General features: G+C 46.9%; 1 protein-coding gene across 1 annotated transcript in view; it reads right to left on the bottom strand.

Annotated features, from left to right (window-relative positions):
- The window catches only part of LOC310869419 (protein sidekick-2-like), a 173,446-nt gene that overhangs the window by 100,669 nt on the left and 45,825 nt on the right, over positions 1–26,952 (bottom strand). Inside the window, exon 2 of the mRNA XM_083780153.1 lies at positions 227–389. Coding sequence (XP_083636279.1) covers positions 227–389 — 163 coding nt within the window. The remainder of the gene's footprint in view (positions 1–226; positions 390–26,952) is intronic.

The following is a 26,952-nucleotide window of genomic DNA, read 5'->3' as shown; positions in this document are numbered from 1 at the left end:
GTCAGCGTGTGTGTGTGTGTGTGACTGGGTTGTGAAGCGGTGTGTCTCTCTCTCTCTCACCTGTACTCCAGGGAGAAGCGGGTCAGCGTGTGTGTGTGTGTGTGACTGGGTTGTGAAGCGGTGTGTCTCTCTCTCTCTCTCACCTGTACTCCAGGGAGAAGCGGGTCAGCGTGTGTGTGTGTGTGTGACTGGGTTGTGAAGCGGTGTGTCTCTCTCTCTCTCTCACCTGTACTCCAGGGAGAAGCGGGTCAGCTCGGTGCCGTTGTAGATCCATTTGAACTCCAGCGGCCAGCTGCCCTCGGCCATGCAGGTCAGGACCAGCCGGTTCCCCTCCAGGTGCACCTGGGTCTGAACGGGCTCCATCTTAAAGTAGGGCGCGACATCATCCACTGGTGAGAGAGAGAGATAAGGTAGGTGGGGGGCAAAGGGGGAGAGAGAGAGAGAGAGAGAGAGAGAGAGAGGTGGGAAAAGGATGCAGGAGGGAAGGTTTAGTGGTTGCTGTGAGCTGACAACCTATACACAAGTCCGGCAAATTCAAAGGAGCGGGTAAAAATACAAACAACAAAAGCAATTTCCATTTTTCTTTGGCACTGATTGGGAACTTGAAGGTCAACAGAAAACTAAGTTAATTCGGCAAAAGTGGCTTCCCCCCCCCCCCATTCAAATCCACTTGCAAAGTGGCAGAAGAACAATTTGTGCTATCCAAGAGGTCTAAATGAAGAGTGAAAAATTATTAGTGCGAGCAACGTATCCACAGCAGCATCGGGAGAGAGAGAGAGAGACACAAGGACAAACACAACGCAACGCAGATACCTAGAGGCTAACTATACAACAACAGAAAGAAGGGGACGAAGTAGGGGAAGAAGGTGAGTAGTATGGGGATTGAGGAGGGTGGGGGTGACACTGCTTTTAGAAAACACAAAGTTTTCTGGCCCCTAAACCCCCTCCTGACAGGATGAGCTATGCTCTATGCCTTCCTTCATTTATCTTTATGACTCCCCAACGCAACAGCCCCTGATTATACAGCTCCCCATCTGCAGCGGTGCACGCAGCGACGCAGCCGGCTCGGCGCTCCGTGCCTGCGAGGTGACATGCAAGAGCTCGGGCTCGGGGCCTCGGAGACAAAGTGCTTTCATTTGAGCTGATGAAAAAGGCATGATCAGACCTATTGATCTGTCTGACTCACCAGCCCACGGGCGACACTGAGCCGATTGTGCCACTGTTTGTGGCGCTGGGCTAATTAAAGTCTGTATTAATAGCTTGCAGTAAGCCCCCCCAAGGTCCCCAGTGCACTGCACGCCTGGTTCCTACACAACACCCCGCTGGCTGACTCACTCCCACGGCTGATTACTGGAGCATCTCTCCACGCAGTGCACGCCCAGACACACACTGGAGATTTACACTGCCAATGAACAGGATACTGTATTGCTGTTCTGGAAATAGTAGGTGAATGGACGGGGATATCGTGGGACTAAATAGTACAATAGGTAGGGCCTGATTGAAACTGTTAACCCATTCTGACCTGAGATCAGATTCATACGAGGTTTCCGCCGGACACACACTGGTCTGATGAACCCATTCTGACCTGAGATCAGATTCTAAAAAATCTAAAAAGTCGTTCTTCGATTTTTCAAAAAATAGCAGACCTACAAGCTCGTATCGCGCCACTCGGTGGCGCGATATGAGCTTGTAGATCTGCTATTTTTAAATAGCTAAAGCATAACATGATGCTGACACCAAAATGGGTGCCCTTGTCAGAATGGGTTAATTAAAATCAGAAGTATGCACGCACGCACGCACGTTTTATATAAATCATACTAACTCAAGTATGTCAGAGCATAGTCTATGCCCTGACAGCCCACGGCTACAGCGACAGTGAGTAACGATATCGTTGAATCATTCTCAGAGCGATCTGATCAACACTGACAGCCAATCAAAATCCATCTGAATTTACAGGGCGTCACGTTGGAGACATCACTCTCGTCCAACGTGGCAGATGACATTGCTGAGAGACTCATCATCGAGGTTCAAAAAGATAATGAATCATCTGCGACAATCCGATTATGCACATATTGCATATCGGCGAGTGCCCGGGGTCACCAACCAATTTGCTGTGCTGGGAAGCAGAACATGGAAAGAATTTAAATGTTTAAATCGTTTTTTGTGGTGAGAAACGGCAGATACATTTCAGTCAGACGCTTTCCTCAAGATTTATTATTATTGCATAAAGTTTGGCGGTGTGACTATACAGTATTAGTATTTGCACCTGTGGTACTACATACAGATTAATCTGCGCGAGCATGACATAGAATCTGAGATCACCAACAACGCTGAAGCAGAGCCTAAGATACAGAGTTATTACATGGACATAACCTTCAAAGGCTTTAACTTAACATTTACACAGATATAACATAATACACAGAAATCCATACAATTAACATAGTGACATATAGTGAAGAACAAAATGCCACAATGAGGAAGCTGGGGAGGTGGATTTTCATCACGACACTTCTTCTTCTTCTTTCGTGTATCATCCTCAAATGTCCAACTCAGTATCGAGTAGCCACGCCCTTGTCTCTGGTCCCACGTGGAAGAGGACGGCCTCCGAAGGAGGTCTGTACAGGGGGCAGGTGGAGGTCTGTACAGGGGGCAGGTGTAGGTCTGTACAGGGGGGCAGGTGTAGGTCTGTACAGGGGGCAGGTGTAGGTCTGTACAGGGGGCAGGTGTAGGTCTGTACAGGGGGCAGGTGTAGGTCTGTACAGGGGGCAGGTGTAGGTCTGTACAGGGGGCAGGTGGAGGTCTGTACAGGGGGCAGGTGTAGGTCTGTACAGGGGGCAGGTGGAGGTCTGTACAGGGGGCAGGTGTAGGTCTGTACAGGGGCAGGTGTAGGTGTAGGTCTGTACAGGGGGCAGGTGGAGGTCTGTACAGGGGGCAGGTGTAGGTCTGTACAGGGGGCAGGTGTAGGTCTGTACAGGGGCAGGTGTAGGTCTGTACAGGGGGCAGGTGTAGGTCTGTACAGGGGGCAGGTGTAGGTCTGTACAGGGGGCAGGTGGAGGTCTGTACAGGGGGCAGGTGGAGGTCTGTACAGGGGGCAGGTGTTAATCATGTGCTCGGCAGATTGCTCAGGCTCGCCGCACTCGCATGCTGCACTGTCCGCCAAGCCCCACCTCTTCATTGCTGATTTGAAGCAGCTGACTCCAGTGCACAGGCGGTTCAGTATAGGGTCCACTGCCGGCGTGGTAGGTCCTCTCCTTCAACGCCATCACCCGGGTCACAGATGTAGTGGTGCATATAAGGGCCCAGCAGACTCTGGGATGGAACGGAACATCACGACACCGACAAGCAGCAGAAGGGGCGCTGAGAGACCTACAGTATGCTGAGTAGTAGTAGTAGTAGTATGAAGACTGAGCAATGTTCTGCCTAGAAAGACCACCTACATTTTATTCAGCTATCAACATCATTCTGATTAATAATAATATTGGAAACAGCTGAAAGATATAGCCACTGCTGAACACCACGGAGGCGAGGAAAGAGGGATGCTGCAGGGGGTGCTAGAGCACCCCCTGCCCTTTTGGCAATTTAGCTTTTTTCCCCCCCATTTGTAGTGTGTGGAACCATGCGGTGACATTGATCAAATCTTGATAAAAACACTTCTACTATATAATTTAGGCCCCCACGATCTAAAGCTATATGTTTCTATGTCAGTGGTTCTTCGATTAAAGAAAAATAGCAGACCTACAAGCTCGTAGCGCGCCACTCGGTGGCGCGCTATGAGCTTGTAGATCTGCTATTTTTCAATAGCTAAAGCACCAAAATCGGTTCCCGCCCCAAAATGCGCTGCACAAGGTGCCCCTTTTTTCACTTGAGCACCTGCCCCTCTAAATGTCTGTGCACGCCACTGCAGGAGATCATTTTTCAAGGACATCTTTGAATAATTTTGTGAACCCCTTAGGGATGTGTGACTTGTGTGTCACTAAACGTTTACGACTAATTAACAGAAATTAAGTTAAAAAAAATGAAAAATTAATATAATCTATCATCGTTATTCATACATAACATTACATACATTAATACTAAATTAATTAATTAACTAATTAATTCAAAGAGAAGAAAACTGAATATTTTATATAGACCTAAATTGAATCATTTAGGTCTATACATATTTTAGGCCTTATACCACTCTGTTTTTTTTTTTGTTTTTGTTTTTTGTTTTTTTTTGCGGCTTACGCCTTTTATTGGTTTTTGAAGGGACAGACAGTAGGCTGACAGGAAACGGGAGAGAGATGGGGGGATGACATGCAGTAAAGGCCGTGTCGGGCTCGGGAGTCGAACCCGCGGCACACTGCGACTGGATTACCAGTCGGGTGCCCAGACGGTTACGCCACCGCCTGGGCCCACTCATAGCTGTTTAACTGTGGTTAAGGAAATAGGTCCAAATGCCCATCCCTAGAACCCAACAATATCCATCTGGTTATATGGCACTAAAAGGGTTCCCCAATTCATTTTGAAGTGGTCGAGGTCTTGCCCTTTTCAGGGCGACCCCATTTGAAAAGGATGCCCAGTTTGACATGCATATAGGCTACTGACCCCCATGTAATGCCATTTATATCTGGGACCCCTCAATTCTTCCAGGGGCCACAAGGGGGCGCTCCACGGGCCGCAAATGGCCCGCGGGCCGCCTATTGGGGAACCCTGAGTCTAAGACGTCATCAATATCCATTTTAGTACTGTTTACAGAAAGTTATCATTTATCAGAGGTGATGCTGATCCTGTTGTATAGGCTTTTGTCTTCCGACGAAATCTGAATCTGAAGACAAGACTCACCTCTTCAGACTCCATCTTAGCCCATAGCACTTTCCGTAACAGTTGCCCTAGCCTCGACGACCTTGCAGGCTCATGCAAACACTAACAATGTAATTTAGATAGTATGTTATGTATACAGATGCCAAATCGTTCTTGGTTTACTTATGATCCTAGATAACTAGTTCTATGTATTTGATGTATTACCTTGTGTTGTCCTTGCTTACTATAAATAGCTCTGGATTATGAGCGCTTGCTAAATTGTAAAATGTAGGCAACCCATAAGACTCAATTTAAATCCCAACCCTACAACAAGCACTTGAAAAGTGAAGTCAGCTAAATGACCTGAATGTCATTTTCTGTAATTGTCCTTGTGAGGACATTTTGATTGTCAAAAAGACGCTCACATTCACACACAAACACTCACACACTTGGGCAACAATGCCTAAGGGTGTGGGTTTCCCCGCTACTACCCACACACATCACTCGTGAGATGGGTGGCAAATCCAACACGGAAAAAAAATCTATCTCATCACTTGTGTTCCACGTTTACGATCCGTGCTGATGGTGACACCACTAGCGGCATGCCATGTCAGAGGCAGTCCGCGGTCCAGCGCTTGGCTAATCCGTTTCTCTCTCAGACTGTCACCCCTGCATGAACCTCTCCAACACAAACACTCACTGCCCGACCCGGTAGGACCTTGAAACTGATCCCCGTCTGAGCCCAAATGGAGTGACCGTCCTCATTCTCCCATGGGCACTATAGATGCTGGAGAAATGGCTTTGCTGTAATTCCATCTGGCCGGTAAATGCACCCGCTCGACTTACACATACAGTACAGTAGACACACACACACACACACACACACACACACACCTCACACACACACACACACACACACACACACACACACACACACACACTCAAAGCTAAACACACACTTGTAAACCACTACCCCACGCACCCCCACCTAGCTCAGAAGCATGGTGGCTACAAGCACTTAGCGATACAGCGTCGCGTTGACAAGCCGCCATTAGAGTCCCCATCCCTGTCACGTCAACAAGCCTTGAAGCCGCCATTAGAGACCAGGCCAGGCGTGAGGCCCACGCTGACAAATCGATCAAATGACAAAAAAGCGAACTCAGAAAAGTTACCAACATGCAAGTGCAGAAGTGGAGGATGGGTACACTGTATACTCTGTGCAATCTGTGTCATTACACCTGTCAGGCTGAGTGGCACTCACAATGAAAAGCGTTGCTTCGCTATATGGCAATTGCGGAGCAGTCTTGTGGAACATGGCACACCGACATTTCTCTGCTTGTACCATGAGTGAATGACAAATAAACCCCTCTTGATTCTTGAGCGATTCTTTTCTGTGGCAATTCCAGAACAATTTAAAACCTATAGTTACCTACTGTATAGGCATACCATGAGTGAAAATCTTCCAAAGTCTTCGATCGTCCATTTTCGCACATCACCACGTTATAAAAACGAATAAGTGGTTAAAGCGGGTACTGTCTGCACGTAAGCCAGCCTGAAAGAGGAGGCAGGAAATGATGGACAAAAGAGTGAGATTATCTGGGGGGAAGGCAATTTATTTACTCCCTTGCTACTAAATCCAAAAGGAGAGAAACAGCCTAGATTCAAGCTGTGCACAACTGACCCGGTCAGACTCTCTGCGCAGGTCTACTCTGGGATTCTAAATGGCCCTTGATCCCTAAAGGTTCTTCGGGACACAGCTCTGTTGAAGGGGAGAAAGGGCCAATTCTCAGGGCTTCCATCTAATGAGTTCTCCCACAGAGAATCCCTGTTCTGACCCCCCCAACTCCCCTCAAACCCAATCCCCCCCCCCCCCCCCTACTATTCTATCCTTCATCAACGCCGATGCACCTCTGATCTCCTAACAGGGATTCCAGGGTCACAGGAAGCCGTGACAGGCTTAATGTAAGACGCTCAGTGTAATCAAGTCATAAAGGACAACTTCACCACTTTTCAACCAGTTCAGAAACCCGTCTTCCAGTGACATCGTCGGTGGGGAATCCAAGCTAATAGAAACGGCAGGCTTTCTATTCCTGAAAAGTTGCAATGCGATGATGGAAGCCATCGTTCTCACGATAATAAAAATCTAAATATATTTTAAAAAATAAAATAAAAATCTTGTTTAAAAAATAATCAGCCTATGACGACGCCTCTGAACTGCCCACAGCACTCTTATGAGACACAGACAGAGTAGGGGGGAAAAAGTGCTATTTCATGAATTATCATGAACATTAGTGAGGACCAATTACAGTGATGTAAATAGGTTTTCAATCTAATGAGTCCTGGGATGCAGGGATGGTCTTGTAGATGAGTCCCAGGGACATTTGATGAGTCCCACTTCAGCGACGTTAAGAGGTATTTTGTCATTTTTACAAATTGCAGCATTAAACTCTCATTTCATTTTTGATGGTTATAATGTGGTTATATTCATGTAGAAATGTATGAAAGAAGTGAACACAATTCCAAATCTGAAAACTTTAATATTTGCAAAGATGTTTTCAACAACAGTGCAAAGTATGCAGAACAGTAAATATAATGGCACCAAAATAACGTAAAATAAGTTAATTACTTTGTGGTGCAATCATGTGTTATTGTGAATCGGGTCTGCTTGTCACGCTAAAACATCTATCTTTCTGTCGGGAGGCAGCGCCGTTTAGTTGAGAGAGTTGCGACATCTCCGTTCACTGCTTATTGGTGGGGCTGCAAGCGTCACTGATCACTCAATTGTCGCCACTCTTTCTCTAAACAGCTCTAGTCTAGAAGCTGCGCTGAGTGCGCTCGCAGCGCTCCCCCCCCCCCCGGTCAGAGCTCGTCTGAGCAACATGGTGGCGCGCTGTGTTGACAATGTAGTTACAAATGAGTGGCTCTACAATGATTCCTACATGGATTTAATTTTTTATAACATAGGATGCGGGCATACAAAATGATCGTTTCCGTAGATTATTGTTTTACCGCATTTGTTTCCCCGCGACTTTTCTTTTCTTCAGTGGATTATTATTACTGTACACCATGCGGAGTACAGTAGTGCATCCCATGGACGCACAGGTTGATGGTCTATTGATGGTCCCAAAACTATAAAGTGCGTTTTGGGACGCAAAACGCACCCTAGTTACATCACTGCAATTATATGAAGATACTGCAGGTTGAAAAATGGTGAAGTGGTCCTTTAAGGGTGGAGGTTGTGATAGCGGTTCTTTGTGTGTGAGCATGTGAGTGTTCTGCACAGCACCCACCCACCACTGGCCACCATGCAGCCACGTTCACCCACCGCATTATGTTCTGCTCAGTCCAGCGCTGCGCTACGCTGTGGGGGAGGGGTTGCCGTGTGGTTGGTTGGTTTTGTCAGGTATAGGTGTGGTTGGTTGGTTTTGTCAGGTATAGGTGTGGTTGGTTGGTTTTGTCAGGTATAGGTGTGGTTGGTTGGTTTTGTCAGGTATAGGTGTGGTTGTATGTTTTTGTCAGGTATAGGTGTGGTTGGTTGGTTTTGTCAGGTATAGGTGTGGTTGTATGTTTTTGTCAGGTATAGGTGTGGTTGGTTGGTTTTGTCAGGTATAGGTGTGGTTGCCTGCCAGGTGTGCGTCATCATCCCTGTGCCACTCTATCATCTGTCTGAAGTCAGGTGTCGTGTCCTTTCAGAGCAGCAGCAGCTAATTCTGCATCCATAATAGGCTGGGCCAGAACAGCCTCCCTGAACAGTAAACAACACGCCCACACACACACACACACACAAGCAAGCACTCACAAATGCACACGTGTGCCGCACGTAGACATAGAGGGTTGTGCAGTGCGCAGTATAATTCAGGACTGCAGAAGGACATGTTTCCATCTGATTGGTTCATTTAGACGGCACTGAATGCCCCCTTTTGAAGGCAATGCTGACAGGTTGTATGACAAGTGTCAGAGGCAGAGACGGTGAGAGACAGGTGTTCAAAGAGAGAGGTGCTTCGCCGTGACAGGAATGGAGCATAGGCCGGGGAAATGGGCCCGGGCAGACACAAGTTTGTCTGACTCCAGATGGAAAGCCAGAGGGCAGTCCTTCTGGACCGGTGGTGTCCCGCGGTGGAGTGGGGGCGAAAAGCAGATCAAAGCTGGCCGACCACTATAGGTCCAGGCTGGACAAGAAAAGGGTAGAGACGTGGGCACACCAGGAGGACTTTGAAACGTGTATAGTGACACCCCCTCCCTGCCTGCCTGCATGGGCGCGGCTGCGACACTATGGCCCATTCAGCACAGACAAAATAAAAACACCTCATTCCAACCTGGCGCTGCACGGGTGGCAGCGATCCAGGCAGGTCCTCTGCTGCGTACACTGCATTTTAATGGCATGTGAGACAAAGGCCGCAGGCACCATCCTGGCTCCATGAAGCATGGCCCTTTGTGCATCCCAGCGTGCCACGCTGGCATGGAATCACATGGTTCACATTGAGCATTTGTCACCTATTCGTTCACCCGCTTTTGTTTATGTGTTTTTGTCTGTACGTGCCTCCTTCCCTCGGTTTCCACTCCGCCAAAACAACGGCAAGCATTTCCTCACCCTCTGCTTAATCCTCGGGTGGCTTTGTTTGAGCGAGCGTAACCGTGGCCGAGGTGGCAAGTCCTCGGCACAATGGTGGCAACTGCACATGATGCACGTTGGTGTCACTGAGTGTCAGGGGCACAGGCGGAGTTCAAAACACATTTTGTCTCCAATTGTCGCCTGATATACGCACGCAAGCACGCACGCACGCACCAGGGCTCCAGACTAAACTTTTTCACCAACATCCTGGAACCGTCCCAAAATACAATTTGAACTATCCCAAAGTGAATGTTTACAGTCCAGATTTATTTTTAATATTGATGTAATTCTACTAACCATTCACACTAATGTGAGGGCAGAACATATAACAGTTATTTAAAGACTTCCAGCATTGCTTTTGAAAGTGGCAAGGAATCATAATAGGTATCAAGGTATCATAATAATCCTTGATAGATGCATTACTCCTTGAAGTAAATGCCTTCTTAGAATCTTTAGATCAGCCCCAGAGGGGTAACCAACATTTTTGGAGGGGTTGCCAGTTGCAATTCTGAATATGTGCAAAGTAATGAAAATCCGAATAAAAAATAAATAAATCCATGTGTTTTACTAATATTTTAGTAAAAGCACAGTCACAATACAGAATATTTAGGTAATTAGTAGGTAAAAGCTTTAGGTCTGCGTGTGTGGCACTGAAAAGGTAGTTTTTCACTGACGTGCGTCAGAACCTCAGGCTCAGACATAGACGTAGGGCTGATCAATGCACAGCCTCAACTTGCCCACTGTGATCTTCTCACTTGCGGGTGGAAGTTGTCAGTGTGGGGTGTTAGGGTAACACTTCCGGTGTTAGGTTATCTTTTTATAGACAGTGCAAAAACTACTCTACTCCTGAAACCGTCCCGGCTGAGATCAATTTATGTCCCAAATAGATATTTTATAGTCCCCGGTACGTAGGGACCAGGGGGGCAGTCAGCCAGATATTTCGTGAAGCCTCATTTGAAATCGGTAGTTCATATAATGGCCTGTTGTGGCGCTGGACTGGACCCAAAAAGCCCCATAGCTCCATAGAGGCCCATGTATTTGGGCCCAACTTCACCTAGACTGTATTACCTTAATAAACATGGTCATGAATACTTTCTGCTTCCAGTCACTAGTTTAGAGTCTCATTTCTAATGTCATAATATTCTTTTTGGAAAATTATGGTCCCATTTATAAAATAAATGACCATAAAGTCGCGTATGTTCTGAGGGGCGTGGCTACCGTTACAGTCTATGATCGGGATCCCCCACCCACTCGAGTCAAAATAAAAACCAACAGAGAAGAAGGGGGGAAGTCCCGCCTCGTTGTCTGGGCCAGCCAATGGCCAGCTGGGCCAAAACGGATCTTGAAAGATGGCGACTTACAGTGCATTAGAATGCAAGGGATTTCAGGCTTCATTTTACGTTCATGTTAGACCCGGGGAACGCTTTGTCCATATTTTTTACAGTCTATGGTAGGGACCCTAGTCTGGAGCCCTGGCACGCACTCACACACACACTGTGCGCATGCATAAGAATATATTTGCAAGTGAGGAGTGCATAACTGCATATACGCATCCACTTATGCATGCACGTCATTCTCAAACATGACGAGCACGCACGCACGCACACGCACACAGGCACACACACACACACACACACACACACACACACACACACACACACACACACACACACACACACACACACACACACACACACAAAATGACATCCAACATCTGACTCATAGTGCATTGTGTCACCTGGGAGGATTTAGTGCCGTCGTTTACTATCTCCAATTGGTCTTTAACATGCGAGATGGCTCATGCTTAGCGTCTCTGATGGGGGTTATGCAACAGTCATGGCAGTGACCTTGGCCCAGTAATGGGACAGTAAAAAGAAGTGGTTTGGGGCGTAGAGAGAGAGAGGCGGTAAAGAGCTTTTTAAGTGAGGAGTGCCAGGCGCCACCTCGGCTCCACCCTCATATGGCAGGGGTTACAATCTTACATGAAGTATGAACACGCACGCACGCACACACACTCACGCACACGCATGCAGAAATACAATACATAAACAAAGACAGAGGTGCACAGATGCATAGATCACGTAAATAACACACATACTGTACATACACACACAGAAATACGCAGACACAATTGTTTTATCCTTCTTTGCTCCTCTGTGGATTCAGGTGAGAAATGAGCATTTGCGCCTGTCGTAGACATGCGCAGAGCAAGTTCAGTCAGGGAACCTCAGTCAGCGCGCCGGCGCTCTCATCCACATGATTCACTCAGCCAATCACACGCTCACCCAATCTCTTATACCGGCTACTTTAACTGAAGGTTTTGCATTCATCCTCCTGCTTGCTTGCTTGCTGCTGCTTTTTGTATACTGTGCGCTGCTGTATACAAAGTGCTCAATTCTACGACTGCTGCTAATGTCACCAGTCTCGCCATTGCTGTGGCGTCTGGGCGATTAGGCTATGCACTAAACGTTGCTTTCATACAATTCTGGTAAGTCAGTGAGTTTAATTGGTTGGAAGAACGTGCACTGCTTTTGTTCACCGACGGAAATAACCTAGATTAAGTTGAAGCTGCTGCTTAAATGTCCTCCTCTGTTGCCATTTGTATCGTTGTGCCTCGATCACACCGAGATCGCTTTTTTTTTGTTAGCCAATGAATTTCACGTCGGGTCCTGTCCTGCTCACAGCACTAGTCAAGGAAGCAGCTTACTTGCCGTCTGCTCTGCTTTCCGCCGTTCTTCACATGTAAATCCAGGCCAAAGTTTATAATCCGTTTTATGACTGGTCACGCTTGGTGCGCATTCTTGTCTTGGCTGCTACTAGTCAATATGTGGACGTAATATAGATTCAAGGCAACGGGATTAAAAGCATGCATTTGTCCACAGTGTAGAGTAGGAGAGTGGCAACACGCTTTGTATAGTTCCAACATTGTTCCTTGGCTGGAACTATCCCTTGAGATAGAACGAGCACTTCCGCATTCCATTGTTGCCAAGTGAGTCAACACTAATGTCGCCACTATTACTAGTTTACTCGGAGTATGTCCGCATCGCGTCTGTCAGGTATGTTGCCACGTCTGCACATTAAAAGCGTCTTGGGCTTGTTTTATTTAAGTCACTTGCCGGGTCTGTTGTTGTTTAAACCCGCGGTTCATTCAAGGCACCCTCAATTTTATATGATGATAAACTTATTTGACGTCGTTGGATTGTTTTCATAATGATTCAAGATAGTTTTGTGGCTTGTTTTCGTTGACCCAGCTGCTTGTCTCTTCCAATATGGCAACACAAGTTCTCTGATCAGAATGAAACGTCCAATGCAGCATCAGTTAGAAGTAAATGGAGTTGACCAGAGCAACTGAGAGAGCATTGAGGTTGCTCTTGGTTGCATAGGCCCACATGGCACTTGGGTCCCAAGGAATATTTCAGTGTGAATTGTACCGTATCATGCACCTAGTGTTGGGCAGAGCCATGCTGGATATTATTATTTTTATTTTTTGGCTGGAGGAATCAATATCATGCCATTGATTCATGCTAACTACCTATAAACTAATTGATCCTGCTGTTCAAATAAATGATTTACCTGGCTATAAGGTGGATGCTTGCACATTCAGGAATCTCAATTTTTTTTTAGTAGGCCTATTATGAGGTATTTAGGATGCGAATTGATAGTGATAGTGGGTGCCCCCCCGCCCCACTGGCCCCAGTGCGGGAGCGCACTCGTCCATTTGTTTGCATTGCACAGTGCGCTATTTCCGAACGCGCCCATTGTGTCAGTGGGTGCTTCAGGCCTCAAGCACCCCGACTCGATGCCTATGCCTACTCTTGGAGAAATAGGCGGCAAGGGTTACAGCAGAGCCATCTAATAGAAGAGTTACGATGAGCGGGCAGAAACCGAGCACTGTTCATGCAGCCTGAAAGGCGGACAAGTGGAGTTTCAAATACATTGTTTTCAACGACGGCAGTGCAAATAAGAAGCTATTTAGGCATGTGTGCAACATGACATGTTTTAAAAGTATTATTCAGGACGACTAAAGTCTCTGTAATGTGTTTGTCATACGATTACTACAAACAATCTAAAATAATGGATTTAAGAATACTAAAGCTGGGCTGTTGCCTGGGTCAGGCATTTCTGCCTACTTCTGTCCTTCTACCCATTTGTAGAAGAAGAGCCGCGCCATTGAACTGGCCCCATGAAGTGAACTGAGTTTCGTAACTCCGTCTTACTCTATAGGTCTGTTTTACAGGTAAGTACTTATGGTGCTCCAGGGAAGTGTTTAACATTAAATAAAACGCACAGTCTGTCTTTAAAGACAGGAATTGGCTCATTGCTAACATTTCTGCTATGCTTAGCCCAGGAACAGAGGCGTCGTGTTTCCTATGCTCAGCCAGGAAAAGAGGTATGGCGTTACCACGCTGCTAACACTGCTGCTAAATGATTGATTTGAATTCTATCAGTGTTACGGCTTAGATGATACTACACTGTGACTGAAGCTAATTTGCCTTAACGTCAACTTTAGCTATATCCATGTCTTTTTAAAGCGATTCATAGCTGTTCTCATGCTGCTTCTGTCTCCATTTCCTGAGCGACAGCCTTTATACTGATGAGATGAACCTTGGATGCTGGGAAGGTCCTCCCTGTGGGTTGCCGCATACAGTCTTCATCGCAGCTGCAGCCATTATCGGATAGGCTCACATTGGTGGTATACGTGGTTCTGCTGCTACTGAAACCATGAGGCAGGTCATCAGTTAATCAATCCGCATCTTCACCTAGGCTGCTTTTGTTCTATTAATTCTATATTCACATGCAGTCGCTCAGCCACCTAAGTAGTGTTTCGGTTGAAACATCTGTATCCTTGATATGTTGACATGGACGCAGCTCCTTCTACGGTCTTGGGGAAGAGTATGAAGGGAGATGGGTTGCAGATAAATGGCTGAATTTAATACTTGCCGGCAGATGCAAGTCTTCCGTGTTATTTGAGCTACCTTATAAGCAGCGGTAGCATGCTTTGGTCGGATAAAAACCTGGGATGGGAAACGGATCAGTCATAATGAAGGGATCTGCATCACCCATCAATAAGGACGCTCCTCTGTTCCATCTATCGACACGTTACTCAGTGGTATAACTTGGATCCGTGTTATGGATTATTTCATTCTAAGAGCTGTCTAATTCCAGGTTCGTCAACGTAGAGATGCTTGTCCTGTTTAATTTCATGTTCTAGCTCAGAGGCCATGCTGATGGTTTCGAAGCTGCCTGGTAACCTTAAATCAAACCATGGTAAATTATTCCTGCCTTCTCTTAATTGCAGCTGCAAGCTCATGAGGTTACAGTATGTTGCAGGGTCCTATTCATCTTTCCAAGTTGCTTTCTGTGTATCCTATCATAGTAGTGCTTTTAGTTAATTGTTTTAAATCTCAAAGGCATTATAACTGGCGTTCAGCTTTACTCCAGATTTTCAGTGATTATTTGTTTAATACCTTCTATGTGGTGAATCCTATGCATGATATTTCCACTTCTGACTTTGCTTGGATGCCCACCATAAAATCACTCAAACAACTCATTTCGTTTGTGACAGCAACTAACACTAGTCTTGTCCTCTCTCTTCCATGCCTCATTTTCTGCCATGCTGTCCATCCGCAATGTCATGAGCCCCTATTCATGATGGATTCCGGGAAGCCATGGCCGGTCCTGCAAAAGCTGCTTCTTCTGCGTCAAGGCTGTGGGCTGCCTCCTAATCGCTACACGTCACACTCTTTAGGATCGGCACAGCAGCACCAAAAGTTCCAAATGCTACACTCTACAAGCTTGGGCTGGTGGTCTTCTGCAGCTGATGAAAGCTATGCTCTGCTAAACTTGAATGCTTTTTTCAGGCTCAGAACTAATGAGCTCTGAATTATGTTGGTTACGTTGCTGCTGCTACATGTATTCATTATTTTGCTCCTTATGCTGCAGGATCTTATTAATACTCTTAAAACAGTTTTTCTGCATGATCTTTCTGTTTCTTAGGCCGGTGGTCTCTGCTGCTTACGAAAGCTATGTTAGACTAGTCTTGAAAGATATTTTACAGGCTAAAATACTAACTAGTCGCGAATAGTGTGTTATTTGCTACAGATTTTTTCTTACTTACTACAGAAGTACAATTAATTCTTAAAACTGTATTTTGCATATTACTGTGGCAGAACTTGCAGCGTTGCCGCATCATGATCATGCATGCGATCATGTTGCACGCTAAAATTTGCAGCTCCAGGTGGTAGACTACTGGGTACTGATTTCAGATATTAATGATAACGATAGAATGTCCCTTTCGGTGATCCTGGTCGGGTTGGGTTATTTGCGCAGTGAACCAGGACACCGTTTAGGACTCCTGGATTTCAGGGATCAACAGGCGCTGTACTGTTGAACACATCGACCTAGTCATCACATAATGCTAGAACAGGCGCTGTACTGTTGAACAGGCGCTGTACTGTTGAACACATTGACTAGTCATCACATAATGCTAGCATGACCTATGCCTGATCTATGACCCATGTCTCTGCGTGGAATGGATATCGGTATGGTCTTCCTGTTTCAGGAAACAACAGGTGCTCTGTTGTACACATGTATAGCTTAGGGTTGGTGATGATCTGCTTTTTGGGGGTTTCGGATGTTTCGCGCTGTTGGGGGATTCAGAGTCCCTATGGTCGGGACTGATGCGCTTGACCTGAGTACCTAAAAAGCAGATCCAATACATCGCCAAACCATAATAAATATATTGCATTGACTATCCTATATCAATAAATATATATATTACATCCTCCTTGAGTTGTCTGACTGAAATGAGCATTTGCGCCTGTCGTAGACATGCGCAGAGCAAGTTCAGTCAGGGAACCTCAGTCAGCGCGCCGGCGCTCTCATCCACATGATTCACTCAGCCAATCACACGCTCACCCAATCTCTTATACCGGCTACTTTAACTGAAGGTTTTGCATTCATCCTCCTGCTTGCTTGCTTGCTGCTGCTTTTTGTATACTGTGCGCTGCTGTATACAAAGTGCTCACCCACCTCCACCCCAGCTACCACCTGTCGTTTTGGATCTACTGTTTAGGTACGGGGGATTCAGAGTCCCTATGGTCGGGACTGATGCGCTTGACCTGAGTACCTAAAAAGCAGATCCAATACATCGCCAAACCATAATAAATATATTGCATTGACTATCCTATATCAATAAATATATATATTACATCCTCCTTGAGTTGTCTGACTGAATGTGTACAGACAGGAGCTTTAACACAAGAGAAACACCACATAAAAAACAAACATATAGCGCACTCGCGCGCACACACAAACACACACACACACACACACACACACACACACACACACACACACACACACACACACACACGCACACACACGCGCGCGTCCGCATCTGCGCACACACACTTCCACATAAAAAACACATGCGGGTGCAAACATTCACACCCACCCATAAAAACACCCCCTGAAGGTCATGCCGATCTGTCACTCTGTCACCAGCTGTTGTCACCGTGACAACAGGCACCCTGCCGATTTACACTCCATCAGCTACAGTAGGTGAGCCCGCTATGGAAGGAGAGAGAGTGATGAAGAGATATACTATGAGCCAGGCATACGCAATGAGAAAGAGGGAGAGAAGGGATAACGGAGAGGCAGTTTTGAGAGGATGAGAAAGGTGTGTGTGTGTGTGTGTGTGTGTGTGTGTGTGTGTGTGTGTGTGTGTGTGTGTGTGTGTGTGTGTGTGTGTGTGTGTGTTGGGGACAGCTGCCCTCGGCCACCAGGCTGCAAGGTGAAGAGGCCCATTAAGGAACTAAACAAGCAGTCCAGGTCTGTGAGACAGGCTGGGGGGAGACAGAGGAGTCTCCTCTCCTCCTGCATTCATTTAGAGTAATGGCCCGTGGATTGGCATCTGCATGCCTCGTGGGAAGGCTATGGAGCCCCATCACAGCCCCTACTGTCCTGTTAGTCGTCCGCCCCATTTAGGCTCCCTAAATCATGTTCCCGGGCCATTGAGGAGAGACAACGGCACACAACGCACTCCATGAGGCTGGCGCCCATGCCGGTGTCACTTTGGTGGCCATATAGACTTCACGGGCTGAGTACTGTGTCGAACAAAATGGCTCGTGGGCAGTCAGCCGCGCATTACGTCCTTTTTTTCGAGGGCGAGGCTGAATCGGGGCGTATGGATTTCTTTTCTCCGCCTGACACAGCACTCCTGCTGCCGGCTTTGATGTCGGCGCCAAAACAGCGAGCTCTCAGGTTGCTGCTGATGAAATGCCGCACACAGCTGTGTAAACGCGTCGCCACGGGTTAATTGATGTGTAATTGATGTGATTAATTGAGGTGTAATGTAGCGTGGTGGCTCGCCTTGGATCCCACAGGCTGCGTGGGCCTCTCCGCGTCTCTGTGTGTTTGCATGTTGTGCACACATCTGTGCGTGTGTGCGTGCGTGCGTGTGTGTGTGTGTGTGTGTGTGTGTGTGTGTGTGTGTGTGTGTGTGTGTGTGTGTATGTGTACATACGTGTGTGTGAGATGCAACGGCAAGACAATTAGAGGCAGCAGAATCCAGCCAACAAATGAAGGTTTAATTAGGAGTGAAGACGGAGTGGCCAGTCAATGGCCGGCGCATTGAATTATATAGACACGGTCTCCAAGACTTACTCACTCACGCACACATGCACGTGCACAGTGCACACACACACACACACACACACACACACACACACACACACACACACACACAGCTTCCGAAGCTTAGAATTCTTCCACTGTGTGGCTCCCTCTGTTTTCTTCCTCTTCCTCACTGCCGTGTTCTGCCTGTCTGAGACTCTCTCTCTCTCTCTCTCTCCCAGTGTGTGAGACACTCTCTCTCTCTCTCTCTCTCTCTCTCTCTCTCTCTCTCTCTCTCTCCCCCAGTGTGTTGAAGTTTCCAAGTCTCACAGTCTGTTTTCTTCTTCTCTCCTTGTGTGCTCTGACAGTGTCTTTCCCTCGGAGGCCTTGATCTCGCCCAGTACAGTCTTCCCTGCTGTCTGTCTTCCACCCCCCCCCCCCTCTCTCTCTCTCTCTCTCTCTCTTTTCATGGTCTGCCGGTAAACCCCTGAACCATTCTCTCCCTTCCTTCGTTCTCCATGCCCCACCACCTCTCTTTCACTTACATTTCCAAGTCACAACCGGCGTACACTAGCGCCCCTACCCAGGGACATGTCTGTGATATCCTCGAGCTTAATTAGCAAGTCCAGCTCCTGGCAGAGAACACGGTGCGCAGAGGAGCACAGGCACAAGGCCCAGCATCAATTAATGAAAGCCTTGAACGCCTGCAGCCGCTATTACAAGCCCTGTACGCAGTCTCCTGTCTCCAGCCAGCTCAGCCCCGTCCGGTTTGTGCACGCTAGGTAGGTACGTAGGCACGACCGGAGCTCCATAATCCATATACCAGCCTCGTTAACACGGCACGGGAATTATTTGACTGCGTCTCACTTTGTGGCATACGAATAAGGCACACGTCCTCTGAGCCAGTCGTGACAGCTCTTCTGCCCACCCACCCAGAGGACAGGATATGTGGAATTGCCTTGTCTTAAGAAGTCAGCTATAGGGAGAAGTAAAGGTAGCGTGAAAATGACTGTGTGTGACTGACTTCATCAAATTATTTCCCAGGTGTGTGAGGCAGCTTCCGCGCTCTGGCGGGAGACATTATGCTTTGCGTGGCGGATCACACAGTCGCTCTATAACTTCCTCCTTTCCTCTTTCCACACCAGGGAGAGGGGGAAGGGGGGGGGGGGAGGGGGGGTAGGCATGGGTTGAGGGTGAAAGTATAGGCACAAGGATTATTTCGAGGCCTATCTGACACAACGGTTTTGAATAACGCCAACGACAAAAGGAAACATCAAGCAGATAAACGATAGTATGTGGGAGAGAGATGCGGGAAAACAAAGAAAGGCAGCTTTGGGAATGGGAGGCGGGCAGCACTTTCTCAAAGGCAGGAAGCAGGCCTAAGTGAATTCAGAAAGTAGGGCAACGACTAATAGAGAGAAAAATAAACAAACTCGCTGAAATGTGAATTCCACAGGGCCCCAGGTCATTAGAGTTAATACTGCGTGCTGTGCCATCTGCTGCAATTGTTTACACAAGCCGGGATAATTAGATCCTAATTAGTAGATGGTATGGCGGGGGAAACATTATTTCACACGCACTGAGATGCTGATTATCAGACGCACCTGCAATGCTGTGGATAGAGTGAGTGCTGCCCAATGCTGTGGATAGAGTGAGTGCTGCCCAATGCTGTGGATAGAGTGAGTGCTGCCCAATGCTGTGGATAGAGTGAGTGCTGCCCAATGCTGTGGATAGAGTGAGTGCTGCCCAATGCTGTGGATAGAGTGAGTGCTGCCCAATGCTGTGGATAGAGTGAGTGCTGCCCAATGCTGTGGATAGAGTGAGTGCTGCCCAGACCTTTGAGGAAGCTGGATAATAGAGCACCGAAGTCTGACGTCAATATCAGTAGAGGGCGCAAATTCACAGGTTCATGTACTTTTGATTTGCATTATAATCCCCATAGGGGGGATTTTAGATCACCTCATATAAGAATTGTGTTTGAAAAATAAACATGTCACCCTGGCCGCTTCACTCATATGGATATGAAGAATCAACTGACTGAGAGAAAACGCTAATGTTACTGCTGCTGAATTAGTTACATTTTCGCTAGAAGCAGACTGTATCATATATGAGTGACTGACTGTTGCAAACGATACAGAGACACCTCCCTGACAATAACGCCGAGACACCTTGTTTATTTCTGGACCACAACGATTTTAAGATGAGCCCATAGTTATTCTCCATAGATAAATTACTTCCGCGAACCACGGGAATCGAAGGGATGAGCGAGTTATGTCAGGACTTCGGTGCTCTATTGCTAGTCACCAGGCCGAGTCTTGTACTTCCCTTACACCCGCCATTAACATATAGACAGTGTTATGGTACTGTCTGAGGTGGAGCCTGCATACGATTGTTGCATGGATAACTTAGTTCTTGTGAAACGCCGTCTGTACTCTGTGTTTGCCTTTATCCATCACACCCAGAGAGAGAGAGAGAGAGAGAGAGAGAGAGAGACAGAGACTAGGATGGTTGTCTGTGTGTGTATAAATGTCTTTAAGATATGGACACCGAAACATTATCAGCCGCAAAATGCTGCATGGACTCAAACTGCCATGTCTCATCCCTCCAATTCTCCCCCTGCCTTTGAATCCCTGAGTTGGGGAGATAGCACCCGGCATGCTAATAGTGTTTTGCAGGGTGCAAGGTATCACCGTTCCTACCATTGTAATATGTGCGTGGAATGGGTGCTGATTGTGATTCCTATCAGTGGCAGAGTGCGCACGGCGCGCCAAGCAGTGAGTGGCAGGAGCTGGCAGCAAATGCTAATGGCAGAGAGCGGCTGACAGAGAAAATAATGATTATCTCTCTCCATTACATTTACAAGACTTGCCTGTGTTTCTCTGTCTGTCTGTCTGTCTGTCTGTCTGTCTGTCTGTCTGTCTGTCTGCTTACCTGCCTGGCTATTGGCTAACTTCCTCAGAGCCTGGAGAGGGGTAAAAAACAGGGCGGACCGTGCCTTATTTATCTATTTCACAGGTGACAAAAACCTCCACTAGAGCTAATGCATCACCCATTCAGGGAAAAGGATTTCTATACTCGGAGAGAGCCTGCTCTGACAACGACAATATGTCACACGGCATTCGATTACATGTGCATGTCAGCTGATGTTCCACGTGGACGCATTACGGGTGACAAATGAGAACGCCTGAAGGGTGTGCGGCGCTGTGCGGACTGTGTTGTAAAAAAAAAAAAGTTTTCGATCCGTAGGACGGAAAGTATGCCGGGCAATTTGGACAGTGTAGGCCTGGCCAGCCAATGGCATGAGACCAGGAGACAGATCCCCAGTGGAGACCGCTGGAGTGCGAGAGCTGACATAATGGTAGCTTGTCACATCACTGCCTCTCACCAGCACATTACAGTGGGACCTTTTGACCACAATTTTCTCCCATCATCCCCACTAGTACAGAAAGTCCAACACTGCGATGGTGTCATGGCAAGTCCAACCCACCCCTCCCCTCCCCTCCCCTCCAATACTCATCCAAAAACACTTCCTTCGGATGGAGCGGCAATGCTGCCAGTGCCAATGCTGCAACAGAGGCAGACGTGCCCTATAGCTACTGCTCGAGCAGACAGACGGGTCTCAGGCAGGCGGAACCGTGAACACCGGCAGCCAGCGCTATATGCCGTCAGGCAGACACAGATCTGAATGAATGCCCTGACATTATGCTAATGAGCGTGTGCATTTGGCTTCATTCTTACACGACTTCCCACCGTCTCCCGTCTCAATTATCAGATGCAGTGTGGCTGTGGGAGAGAGGAAACAGAGCAAGAGGTCCTGGTTCAGAGATGTTAATTGTTACTGCTCACTAGACATGATCGTCTTATGATGTCTGGCGACAGGGACGTGTGAGTTGTTAACCTGGGGCGTCCATAAATTGGAGCTGACGTCAACTCTGTGAACATGGTGCGTAACGCCGAGGTCTATTCATTGGAAAAGTGGCTACAGCTGTTTCTGACAGTAGAAGCCGAGAAGACTACGAAAACTGTATACAACACTTCCATTTGGTTTGTGTATTGTACATCTCTATTGGCTGAGGTAATACAGCATGAAGAGAAGAAACCAAGTGCAATGTTTACTTTGCACGTTTGTTATGGGCTCTCTGTTCTCAGTTCAAGGAAACAAAACCTGCTCAGATGTGATTTTTATCTGTCACATTTTCGCGTGAAATGTGGGAAGTTTATGTTAGTGATAATCGTGTCTACAATGACTCTCAAAGTGGGGTCTAGGGACCCCCAGGTGTTAAGCAGGTTCCAGGGAGTCCGCAGGAAAATGAGGAACATTTCTACAGCTTATAGATTGTAGATAAAAAATCTTGACAAATATTCTCTTTTCGGGGTCCCTGCTACAGAATATTCTAAAATGGCAGTCTGTATGACCAAATAAACATCAGTCTGAGGGTCTGTAACGTTTGAAATAGTATACATGCATATTGCATACATAAATGCATATGCATACATACAGGTGCATCTAAAAAATCACACCCATGTGAACCGAGTGTTGCAACTCCCCTCTCCCCCCCCCCCCCCCCCCCCCCCCCTCCTCTCTCTCTCTCTCATTAGCAGGCAACAGTGAGTGCACTGTCTCTCTCTCTCTGTTTCTGGCACAACAGCGCCCCTACTGGCCCCTACTGGTACATACTGGTGCTCATTAACGTCACATAGGTGGGTGAACAGTACACATAGGTGAACACATAGGTGAACACGGACATTGCTGTTCCTTGGAGTGGTTGCACCACTCAAAAGATATATATATTATGGTAATTTTCTTCCGTAATATAATGCAAAATGCAAAACGTTCATATATTCTAGATTAATTGCGCAGAAGCCAACAGTAATACCATGGTGCCAATGCCAAGTGCCGCTGGAAAAGGAAATCTGTATATTCTTAAAGCTTGTCACACAGTGCTGAAAAAGACCCTAATGAATGGTTGTGTTGACTCTACGATTGATAAAACACAGTAACTGCACTGTCAGTGAATACTTCACACTGGAGTAACCACCATCTACCAGGATATTTTAGAGCACTTTGTGCTTCAGTATGTTGACAAGCTTTATGGAGATGCTGATTTTCCTTTCCAGCTCGATTTGGCACCTGCCAGTGCCCACAGAGCCAAAACTACTAGTAATTACTGACCAGGGTATTACTGTGCTTAATTGACCAGCCAACTGGCCTGACCTAAACCCCACAGAACCCCATATGAGGGTGGAGCCGAGGTGGCGCCTGGCACTCCTCACTTAAATCTATGTTTTATTGTCAAGAGGAAGGTGTGAGACACTAGATTCAACAATACAAATGAGTTTAATGCTGCTATCAAGGCAAATCTGGGCTTCCATAACACCTCAACAGTGCCACAGGCTTATCACCTCCATGCCACGCCCCATTAATAATTTAGCCCAGACCACGTATTGGGTGCATAAATTAACATACTTTTCAGATGGTCGACATTTCTGAATTATAAATATATGGAAGAAAATGAACTTTTCCACGATATTCATTTTTTTTAGATGCACCTGTACTGTACCTGCTCCTGTACTGTGTGCGTGTGTGTGTGTGTGTGTGAGTGTGTGTGTGTGTGTGTGTGTGTGTGTGTGTGTGTGTGTGTGTGTGTGTGTGTGTGTGTGTGTGTGTGTGTGTGTGTGTGTGTGCGTGCGTGTGCGTGTGTGTGTGTGTGCTATATGCTGTATATCCTTTATAGTATAGCTATAAGGAAATAACACCTCCTGATCGATAGTCATCATCATCATAACACAGTTGCAAACCACAGCCTGCGGCAGTAATCTGAGTCTTTTATCCGATCTGATGCTGACGAAGTGATGCTAATTACATTTGTTAACTCCGACTGGATCTCCGCATGTTGCTGTTAACGATGTGGCAGAGGGAATTCAACTCCCGTCCTGTTCCTTTCTGGATTCCAGCATTATAACCCGCTCAACCCCCCCGACAACCCCATTTCGCATGAAAGAGAACTGGAGGTGCAAGAGAAAAAAAGGCGAAGGTGTAAACCAGGTTTGAATTTGCAAAAGCAAAAACCAAGGTTAGCTCTATTTTTTGACACGATCTTATAAATATGCAAGAGCTCTTTATGTATTAAAATAAAATAAAAAGAATTACAGGCACAGCACTTTTACGCCTCACACAATGTCAGGTATATCCTGGAGGTTATCGTTAGAAATTACATAAATTTAAAATGGGAAGACCATCCTCTCTCCCTGGTTAATGTATTCAGAGTGCAGTGTTATTGAAATGTTCCCACCACCGCACCAGTGTAAAAAAAAAAAAAGATCGGTAACACTGTGAACTCCTCTGAGGACCTACAAAGCGGGTGCATTGACTGTTGTCGGCTGCAATCATGCATTGAAATATCTACAAACGATCAAGTGAATAGGCTAATGTAATGTTGCTGGCAGCCTGGCACCATGTGGTTAGCATGAGTGATTTGAAGGCTTAATGCAGCCCTTAGTCCACACCGCACAGAGTTATGGCCTGTGATTTGCATCATAAACGTCTGTTAAATTTGCACTTTTGAAAATGAATACCAGAAATGATGGGCTGCCAGACGGAAAGGGGAGGATGAGTGACATTATTATTATTTTTTATTTATTTTTAAGTTTCTATCTTCCAAAGCATGCCGGGACCTAATTCCATATTTGTCTGTAAGCCCCGCATTAATACACATCAAGCTGTTTTTTTTCTCATCTTCTCCAAAACACATAATCCCCAGATAATCTTCATCTACAATATGAGCAGTGCTAAATTGGAGGGGAGATTCACAAATGAACATATTTACATCGGTCCCATTAGTGAGAGATCTGCCGCGGCTCTTCTGAAATACCCGTAGGCACTTACAATTCTATTAGAAGCACTCATGATGCCACACCAAGTAATGTGCTTTAAAACACATATAATGCACTGGATTATACAACTCCAGATATGAATAAATCATCGGTTTTTATTTATTATACTACTCTTTGGCACGGACTAAATGACATATTTAATCCCTGCCCTGGATTGGAGGGTGTTTTTATATTTTGCTGCTTGTGTTTGTGAATTTGCATCCGTGCATATGTGGGTGCGCATGCGCTCGCAGTGCTGTATAGGTGTAGGTGTCTGCATATCCATTAATTTACCCATGTCAATGTCTACGCTCACAGTGCTGTATAGGTGTAGGTGTCTGCATATCCATTAATTTACCCATGTAAATGTCTACGCTCACAGTGCTGTATAGGTGTAGGTGTCTGCATGTCCATTAATTTACCCATGTCAATGTCTACGCTCACAGTGCTGTATAGGTGTAGGTGTCTGCATGTCCATTCATTTACCCATGTCAATGTCTACGCTCACAGTGCTGTATAGGTGTAGGTGTCTGCATATCCATTCATTTACCCATGTCAATGTCTACGCTCGCAGTGCTGTATAGGTGTAGGTGTCTGCATATCCATTAATTTACCCATGTCAATGTCTACGCTCGCAGTGCTGTATAGGTGTAGGTGTCTGCATGTCCATTAATTTACCCATGTCAATGTCTACGCTCACAGTGCTGTATAGGTGTAGGTGTCTGCATGTCCATTAATTTACCCATGTCAATGTCTACGCTCGCAGTGCTGTATAGGTGTAGGTGTCTGCATATCCATTAATTTACCCATGTAAATGTCTACGCTCACGTGTGTCTAATTCCACACGTGTCTCTGTGCTTGTCTCTGCGGTGTGGTGTATATCCATGTATGTCTGAATTCTTCATCAGGCTACAAAGACGTGCGTGATCTCTGCGGTCCCTTAATGACAGGCAGATCAAAGCCCATCATGTTCCTAGCTCAAACGAGTGGGATCATTAGCACTGGGTCAGCAGGGCATCATTAGCCAGCATGTAGCACCTTGTAGCATGTTTACTCACTGTGCATGTGCGTGTGCGTGCGCGGTCACAAGATCTCCCCCCTCCCCTCCCTTCGTCCCCGCCCCATTCCACTGTGATATTCTCTGCACAGTGTGTGGGAGGAGCACAGGGCTCTCTCCTGTGGCCCCATTCCCCCACAGACAAACACTGCTCAGAGAGCAAGCCTCATCTATTGTACCCCCCTGCCTCCATCAACTCACTTTCCATCTATTACGGCCCAACGGGCCGATCCTCATGGCTGAGGCTCATTGTAAAACCCTAGCCTTGCTGATTCAATAGGCTCTGGAGGGTTCTGACAATGACCAATTCACTCATGCCTATTATTCATCACAAAACCTCCAAAGCTCTCCAATAAAACCCACCAGCCACCTTTTACACTCCATTTGGTATGCTTTAACAATCCATCACTTCCAAATGCTGTGCTATCCTTGTGCGCACGCGCACGCACACACGCACGCACGCACGCACACACACGCGCACGCACGCACGCACGCACGCACGCACACACACACACACACACACACACACACACACACACACACACACACACACACACAACGCACGCACATACACACACTCCACTCTATCTCCACTCTATACTCTTCAAACTCTGCTAGACAAACTCTTTCTCACGTTAGAAGCTGCTATTTTGGTGCGAGGCCATTCCCTCTCAGCAGTTTCGCAGACATTCGTTCTCGCTCCTCTCTCTCTCCGTACAAACATCCCATATACCTCTCCTCTCTACTGCCAACCTTCACATGCCACCCTATCCACCACCTATGTGTTTATGCCCAAATCAAATGCTTTGACAGGTCTGTGCTCTGAGCGGGGGGGGGGGGGGGGGGGTTGGGGGGGGTGATTTGATACCTGTTGTGGTACGTTGATGCCGGGGTCCACTCCGCAACCGCCATGACGCGGGGCCCCTGAGCCGCCGATTAAAAAGTCATGAAGGCTTTTAGGCCCTGCCATTTTCCCACTCCACCGTGGCTTATGGCCGTCTGAAAATAGCCT

Source organism: Protomyctophum parallelum (assembly GCF_964188405.1).
Source record: "Protomyctophum parallelum genome assembly, chromosome: 13".
Classification (NCBI taxonomy): Eukaryota; Metazoa; Chordata; class Actinopteri; order Myctophiformes; family Myctophidae; genus Protomyctophum; species Protomyctophum parallelum.
Note: the sequence above shows the minus strand (reverse complement) of the source record. Positions and strands in the feature narration are given on the sequence as shown.